Source organism: Aphidius gifuensis, linkage group LG3 (assembly GCF_014905175.1).
Source record: "Aphidius gifuensis isolate YNYX2018 linkage group LG3, ASM1490517v1, whole genome shotgun sequence".
In the NCBI taxonomy this organism is placed as follows: Eukaryota; Metazoa; Arthropoda; class Insecta; order Hymenoptera; family Braconidae; genus Aphidius; species Aphidius gifuensis.
In genome coordinates, this window is record NC_057790.1 from 9,837,273 (window position 1) to 9,846,792 (window position 9,520).

Here is a 9,520-nt window from a genome sequence, read left to right on the forward strand (position 1 = left end):
CTTTTAGATTACATCGATTACACGATCTTTCCGTAATCATTTCTGAACGATTACAAGAGATTATTAAAAATTCTTCTTCCGATGTATACCAGATTACACAAGTGACTTCCCCCTCGCTTTAAAATTAAAATAAAAACTATATAAATTTTATAAGACTTATCTATAGATTTTTATATAATTTTCGTTAGAACTTTTGAGCAACCCAGCCTATGTTTATAATATTATTATACGAAATCAATTTTATATAATTTTTCATGGAAACATAGGTGTCAAGAAAAGATAAACAATATGATAACAATGTTCCTATGCTCGAATTCTCTGAGTGTTCAAAGCCTGGAGACCCACTCAAAGAAAAATCCAAAGCCGAAAATAATAAACATAATTCGAGAAAAAGAGGATCTTCTAAGCACAGTGACGATGAATACATCAGTCATAAACGTAGAAACGTTGCAGTCCGAGATTCATCTTACTTCAATTCATCACCACCAGGCACTAAGGTATGGATTAAAAAAAAAGAAACATTTTTTAGTGTCACTATTTATCGTTTAAGATCTTTTGCTTTTAATGTAATGTTTTATGAATTATTAATCAACTATCATTATCAATAGCACATCGGTAACGCATTAGCTGTCTATTCGGTCAGACTCCAGTTCGATTCCCGCTCAAGACACTTTGGTTTTTTAGTTAACCAAACCAATTATTGTTATAATAAACTGTTTTTATCTTTTTTTAAACAATATATTGCCAAGAAGTTTTCTTCTAAAAAATAGAAGAAGTTTTTCTCAGTGTAAATGTTTCATGAAAGATTTTTTTTTGTTGTTATTCTATGAGTTTCTGGTACACATATGTAATAAACGAATTTCTCTAAAGTGGAACATCTATTCTATATTTTCTTTTCATTCAATGGAAAAGAAGAAAACGTGCGCGTGCACCTAAATGAACAGTAAAAGTAAAATTCAAATATATAAAGATGAAATTAGCTTTGAAATTTCGTAAATTTTCGACACATTTTTATAGAAGCAATTTAAAAATTCTTGTAGTATACAAATACAAACGACTAATTTTCATAAGAATGGTATATAAATTTTTTTGAAACTTTTAAAAAAATCAAAATAGTTTTTGCAAAGGACTTGTTATAAGCTAGTCTGTTTTTATAAAACTAACTTTACATAATTTTTGTAAAATATTTTTGTATGAGAGGTTTTTCTTAAACTTCAATAACGAGTTTTTTACCTTCAAATTTCTTGTGTACACAGGCAACAGAATCAGAAGAATGTTCTGATAGATCACCGGTTCATGAAAAGTCAGATTCTATACCTCGAAATGTACATAGAAGAAATTTCTATGCTGATTACAACAAAAGTAGTGAAAGGATAAAATCTCATAGATCGAGTGATCGTAATAAATCAGAATCACGAAATAAGGTATACATGAAAAATCAAATAGATTTTTGTTATTATAGTATAACATAAATTAACGAAATAGAAAAGTAGTTAAGGGAGGAATAAATTCTTGGTAAACAATTGAAATTAACAAATAAACTATGCTTGAAACAGTGAAGTGAATAAATTCAAAATAAAGCATTCTTACATGCATTTTTATCGAGGTCTTTGAAAATATTATGTTGTTCTGTGAGTACTGGGTTCGAATCTTGGTTAAAGAATTTTTTTTTTTTTATTTTTACAAAATGTTGAAAATTTTAAAATCATGTTTTTAAAAATTTGTTGAATAAATTTATAAAAGGATTAGACAAAATTTTTATATAATTTTTATAAAATTTACTTGATTGATTCAGCAATTTTTTACAAAATTTTTTCATAAAAATCATTTTTTACGAAATTCTGATGAATTTATTCCCGATGGAAATATATAATTAATTAACGGAAAATCTTTAAAAATTCACAAGCTTTGGTACCATATTAATATATTGAATTTATTTTTTTTAATGTTTTTGCTAACTCGGTTTATTATGCTCGATTGTATTAATGACTTCCATTAACGAAATTTTATTTTTAAAAAATTCTTTTAGGATCGTAGTTCAATGCACGTTCCAGCAAACATGAACTCCGATCGAAGAAAAAAAAATGAGAATAAAAGCAGTCGATCAAGAGAAGAGGATAAAGAGGTTCAAGCTCAATTTCAAAAGAAATTGGAAAAACTTGAAAATACTGTCAAAGCAATCGAAAAAGAGGTTATAAAGATGAAAGAAATTATTGAGAAGAATTTAAATGCTGAATCGCTGAAGATACTGGAAATTCTATTGAAATTTCAGAATATAGGTAATTTTCATATTATTTTACTGTTAAGTCAAGCTTTCATTTTTATTGCAATGACAGCTAAAAAAAAAAATTCATAAATTTCATCAATATTTCTTCATATGTCTAGCCGAAGAAAACAAAACAAAGCCACAACCATTCTTTGACGGATCCGGCTTACCATCGGTTAGTTTTGTAAGACGAATTCCAGACTCCAACAATAAAGAGGTACAATAATTTTATATTTATTCAAATGATTCATCATATTTTAATATAAGTGAACGCCAACAATCGTAACTCCTCTATTTTTTATTTTATAAACAGATACATATTGGGCAAGATATATGGATAGACAATGGCAGCTGGTGCAATGTCAGAAATCGTGCAGGAACTTCAGAAAGTAAATTCATAAAAGGTTTGATGTCCGCAATTTTCACTCCGGACGAAATCATAAACTCCAGTGCTTTAGGTCTAACCTCAAATCGCGAAAAAGTTCCGGAAAAACGACCTGCATTGAATCCTGTAAAAATGTTAGCTCTGCAAGGTAGCCTTTATCATATTTCTCATTAAAAATATTTATTTCTTTTTTTATAATTGTTCTTTTTCAATAACTGTTGTTGTAAAAATAGAATAAGTTGATTTAATTTAATAGTTTTTCTATTAAATTTTTATTATTGCAATAATTATCAAATTTTTGTTTTCATCATATTATAAATTGAAATTTTCAGATAGCCTTACTTGGTTTAAACAAATGCATAATGATGAGATGACTCTGGCTCAATGCAGAATAGAAGCCGAAGAAGTCCTAAAAGAATATGTGGGCAGCAAAATAACAGACTCAAGAAAGCCTTTAAGACCAAAGAAGGTAATAAACTATATTATAATAATAATTACTTTCTAAAAATAATATTAATAAAATAATTATAGTAATGAATGTAATAACATTTTAGCTTGCTAATGGACGAAAGAAAAGAAACGACATGATGAGGAAAAGAAAAAACAACTGTCTAAAGAAGAAAACAACGTTGGCTACAAAAAACGACGTTTGTCACAGTGATAGGCGCAGTCACAGCCGCAGTCACAGCCGCAGTCACAGCCGCAGTCACAGCCTCAGCCGCAGTCGTAGTCGTAGTCATAGTCGTAATCGCAGTCACGGCCGCAATCACCGTTTCAGCTTCAGTCGTAGTCATAGTCGTACCCATAGTCGTAGTCATAGTCGTGGTCGTGATCTTAGTCGTAGTGAAAGTCGCAGTCGTAATGATAGTCGTAGCCCTGGTCGTTGTCATAGTCAAAAATGATTGACTGCTCTAATTGTGCCCAAGTCGTAAAAAATAAAATAATCTGTCAATTAATGAATTATATGCTTGTTTTCGTATCATACAGGTCTTTATTTCAATAAGCAAGTAAATAAAACAAATATATTTTGTCGACTGGTATTTACTCAATTAATAATTGTCCCTCTCACACAAGTGAAAATTTATAATGCATAAGTACGCACGTAAATAATGTTAAAAGTTCAATTATCATCAATTAATATTATTTTCAATATAATTCGTACGTTTTTAAATATCTTCTCTGAAAATATTTTTACTTGGGTACAATTTTTTTACGTTAGTTCAGAATAATGTTTTTTTATAGCTTACAATTTTTTTTTATCTTCTCAAATATTTTTATTATTAGTATTTTTTTTTGTGCTCATTTTTATTTTATTTTTCTTGTATTGAGATATGTTTGTGCACCTCAATGTAACAAAAATGTGATAAATGTTGCCATTTTATTTTAGATTAAAAAATTAATATAAATAAGATAAAAACTACATAATTTTTGTTGATTGGGCATTTTATAATCAATAATCATAGTTAAATGAGAGAGAAAATCAAACCATTTTCATGAGAAAAAAATTAGATAACTAGATATTAAGAAGTTGTTTTCATAACAAAAAAATTTTAAATTAAAAGAGTTCTCATCAAGTTTTTAATGTGTAATATGTTGTACTAAGTATTTTCTTAGTGATAATTTGTAGAATCAGGAAAAAAAATAATACGTTTTGTTTGTAGGGTATGATTTCATTTTTATAAAATTTCTATATTCGTAATACTCGACAATGTATATGTCAATCAAAATTAATAAAAAAAACTCATCTGTAAACTTCAAAACTATTTTTTGTATAATCTTGTTAATTTATTTGCTATAATCAAATTATTTTTTTTGATAAAAAACGAAAAAAGAAGAAAAACATGATAGAATCTTCTAAAGTGTGGTTGGGAAAATATGAGTTCAAATGAATTCTTAAAAAATCGATCTTATTTGATGTTATAGAATTTTAAAATCATTTGTAATACTTCATATCTTGACAAAAGATTAAAACCCTAATCCTTCTCATTGATTTATACGAATTATAGAATCCCACTAAATACAACCGTCTTATAAAATGTTATAAAAATCAGAATCCTTACTTTGTGCCTCATAAAATTTCATAGAACACAGAAAAAAAAAAATACACACCATAAAATAACATAGGAAAAGTATTTTTTTTTTACATCTCATAGAAAAATATAAAATCTTAGAAACTCCTCAAATAAAAGTTCTATGATATTTAATGAGACAAAAAAAGAAGCACTTACACTTAGTGAACCTCAAAGAAATCTAGTACATGATTTTTTTTTTATAAGATTTTGTAAGACATTTCGAGGTGGGACCCTAAGAAGAAATGTAAAAAAAATGGTATCACTCGAAAAATTTCTTGCGTAATAATTTAATAACAAAGTCACATAATTAAAACAACGACGTGACCGAGAATAAAATATTATTTACTAAAAAAACTATTATCAAAATGATTTTGCCATTACAAACTTTTTAGATGTCAGAATATGCCATATTCTGACATATTCTTATATGATTTTTGGATGCCAGAATATGACATTTTCTGGCATATGAATTTTGTCGGAATATGTCAGAATATGCCATATTATGACATATTCTGACATATTCTTACATAATTTTTGGATGCTATTTTCTGACAAATGAATTTTTGTCGGAATATGTCAGAATATGGCATATTATGACATTATACTCTGACATATTCTCACATGATTTTTGGATGCCATAATATGCCATTTTCTGGCAAATGAATTTTGTCGGAATATGTCAGAATATGGCATATTCTTACATGATTTTTGGATGCCAGAATATGCCATTTTCTGGCAAATTAATTTTGTCGGAATATGTCAGAATATGCCATATTATGACATATTCGGACATATTCTCACATGATTTTTGGATGCCATAATATGCCACCCTAGCGAAAATGCAGATAGTCGGATTGTGCACTGATCTCATACAAAAACGACACAAAACCGACACACGACTATAAGAATTTCTAAGTCACAAAAAAAAATAGTAAAAAGCATTTAAAAAATAAAATATTATGTCTAAAAATTTCTAAATAATATTCTTATAATTTAAGACACATTAAAATTTTTTTAAAATAATTTTTTTATTGAAAAAACTTAATTCTGTTTATGTATTATAAGCGAGGTTAGCTGTCAGAATCATCTGTACACGACTGTAAGATTTTACAATTCTCACACAATTCCGACACAATTCCGACACACGACTGTGAGAATTGTAAATCCGACACAATTCCGACACAAATCCGACAGACATACGACAGTATATTTTTATTTTGTATTTAATATAAAAAAAGAGCATTTTATTAATAAAAATTTTTGTTCAATATTGAAGTTATAATATTTTAATAATTTTAGGCATATTAGATTTTTTTTTTTTGAATAAATTTTGACAAAAAAAATAATTGGAATCGTCTGTGAGAATTTGCGATTTGCAAAAATTTTTGTTTGATAATAAAATTATAATCTTTTAATAATTATAGGCATATTAGATTTTTTTAAAATTATTTTATTAAAAAATTATCATTTTTTTTTTTTTTTTCAAAACTAATACATTTAATCAGTTTCCCACGTATTTGGTATTTTTTTAACTCGAATTTAATTTTTAATGAAACCATGTATTTGTTTTCCCATATTTTTCAAATTATTTTTTTTTTAAAAATTTATTAAAAAAAAAAAAAAAAAACTAATATGCCTAAAATTATTAAAATATTATAACTTTAATATTGAAAAAAAATTTTTATTAATAAAATATGCTCTTTTTTTATATTAAATACAAAATAAAAATATACTGTCGTATGTCTGTCGGATTTGTGTCGGAATTGTGTCGGATTTACAATTCTCACAGTCGTGTGTCGGAATTGTGTCGGAATTGTGTGAGAATTGTAAAATCTCACAGTCGTGTACAGATGATTCTGACAGCTAACCTCGCTTATAATACATAAACAGAATTAAGTTTTTCAATAAAAATTATTTAAAAAAATTTAATGTGTTTAAATAAAAAAATATTATTTAGAAATATTTAGACATAATATTTTATTTTTTAAATGCTTTTTACTATTTTTTTTTGTGACTTAGAAATTCTTATAGTCGTGTGTCGGTTTTGTGTCGTTTTTGTATGAGATCAGTGCACAAACCGACTGTCGGATTGGTGTCGGATCGGTGTCGCCATTTTCGCTAGGGCATTTTCTGGCAAATGAATTTTGTCGGAATATGGCATATTTTGTCATATTATGTCAGATTATGTCATATTATGCCATATTATGACATAATCCGCCAAATTATTTTCACCAGGGTATATCAAATTAGATCTACGTAGATCAAATTAGATTTAACTGCTTTAGATATAATTAGGTCCGCAAAGTGGCACGATCTACTCGTATATAACTAGATCTAATTAGATATACTTAGATCCAATTAGATATACTGAGATCTAAGTAGATCTACTGAGATTCCAAAAATTTATTGATTTAAAAAAAAAAAAATTTCAAATTGTTTAAACAATTTTATTTTTTTGTTTATATAATCAATGATCTATTGGACCGAAAGCTTTAGACCACAAATTTTTACCATCACCTGGACTTGAACACGGTATCTTCTTGATGAAAGTCCAGAGCCTTATACCTATACTCAACCATAGCAGCAATAATTAAAAACAACGAAAATTTGTTTCACTTGAATATTTATCATGTACGTCCGAGAATCAACCGACACTCGGCTGATGATCGGCAAATTTTATATGCATAAAATAATATTTATAAATATAAACAATTAAACATAAATTTCATTTGTATTAGTTTTATACACCCCGGAATGTATTTTTATGATTAAAAAAAAAATTTTTTTTTTCTTGAAATTTTTGTTACATGAAAAAAAATGCAAAAGAATAACAGCAGCTTACTATGAAATTCCGACATATATAAGTATATATCGAGATATAATTAGATCTTTCTGAATTTTGATATGATTAGATCTGATTATATCTACTTAGATCTAATGAGATCTAGTCAGATCTAATTAGATATAATTATATATGCTTATATATAATTCGATCCCGCAGCATTTTCGATATAATTAGATTTAATTATATCTACTTAGATCTGATCATATCTACTTAGATTTAATGAGATCTAGTCAGGTCTAATTAGATCTAATTATATATGCTTGTATATAATTCGATCCCGCAACATTTTCGATATAATTAGATCTGATTATATCTATACTTAGATCTGATTATATCTACTTAGATCTAAAGAGATCTAGTTAGATATAATTAGATCTCAATAGATCTAATTATATATATGGGGCATTCCGAGTCACTTCAGCTGGTCATCTGCCTGACCCTCACGGATTGAGTTGAAAATTTTTTTATATGTTATATCTCCTAAAGTAAAGTAGATAGAAAGTTCGTACTAGCACCAAATTAAACCTTAGAAAAAATACTATAACCAAGGATATGATAGAAGTTTGCGCAATTTTTTATTAATTTATTATTAACAAAAGAAGATTGTTGATAAATTTTTAAGACGAATTATTAAGAAAACTAAAAACAAATCATGGATGCGATTTTTTGCCAGAATACTTGAAATTAAAAAATCTATTTAATTGAGAAATAACAATTTTTTTACGATTGTTAGATATTTGTTAATTAACGAAAAAACTAATTTAACGTTTTTTTAGATTTCGTATAACTCTTGAAAAATTGAACTTAAAAACTTCAATTTAGTCTCAAATTGTTAGTTTTTCGAATACCGAGAGCCCACACTCTCTTGATAAAAATCGTTCCGAGCCCAAATTAATGAGTTATTAACAATTGTTTATAACAATAATAGGGTTACCATATCTCTAGGAAACCTAATCAGGACATTTTTCTCCCGCTCCAAAATTTCACCCTCTCCACCCATAAATTTATGTTTCAAGTAGATAATCATAACAATTCATTTATTGTGATTATATGCTATTTATTTATTCGTTTTTTTTTTAATCATTCAATAATTATCTATCACAATTACACGAACGATAAGAAAATTTTTACCGTAGTCAATTTCTTTGTCTAAATTAATTAATTAAAAATTAATTGGTAATAAGCGAAATTCTTTCTTTAGGCATTTTCCTTACGGCTTTTAAGTTGTTAAATTAAAAATTATTTCAACAAGTTAAAAGCTATAGAAAAAATGGCTGGGGAAAGGATGTTGCTCACCAATTAATTCTAAAGAATTAATTTAGCTAAAGAAATTAATTGGTGAGCCACATTTTTTCCTTAGCCATTTGTCAATAGCTTTTATTTATTTAAACAAATTCAAAGCTATATGAAAAATAGCTAGGGAGAGGATGTGGTTTACCTATAATTTTAAAGAATTAATTTCGCTGAATAAATTAATGGCAAAGCACAAAATTTACAAAAATAATTTACAAAAATAAAAGAAAGGTTGCCTAGGGTGCGTTCCGTAGGGGGACCGCGGTTCTTTTTGGCCATAATCAGAGTGGATCCATAAAAATTAAAAATCTCCCTAGGAATCCCTAAAAAATAACCAGTCTCATGTATACTTTTTTTTACACCTTTCTATGTATGTATTGTTAATGTTGTGGATGTGGTGCTTACTGAATTTTGTACTGAATAAAATTATTAAAACAATAAATTTGTTAATAACAGTTAACAAAATGAAAAGAAAAATTCCACTTCAAACACATTATCTATTGACTGATGTAGGTAGTAATTGTTGTTTTTGTTGAAAATGAACAGCAACATCAGCCAGTTTAAGATCTTGAAAGATAACAAAAATATAAGTGCTGTCCTAACCTTACATTTGAGTTATGATAGGTTTTGAAGCATTAACTTTGAAAAGAAATACAATT

General features: G+C 27.1%; 1 protein-coding gene across 1 annotated transcript; it reads left to right on the forward strand.

The window, feature by feature from the left end:
* The first annotated feature begins 305 nt into the window (after positions 1-305).
* On the forward strand, positions 306-3,553 carry LOC122850863 (serine/arginine-rich splicing factor 4-like). Its single transcript, XM_044149920.1, has 7 exons — positions 306-497; positions 1,257-1,424; positions 2,030-2,279; positions 2,386-2,483; positions 2,580-2,799; positions 2,984-3,120; positions 3,206-3,553. The coding sequence occupies exons 1-7, from the start codon at positions 306-308 to the stop codon at positions 3,551-3,553; spliced, it is 1,413 nt and encodes a 470-aa protein (XP_044005855.1).
* Positions 3,554-9,520: the final 5,967 nt, after the last annotated feature.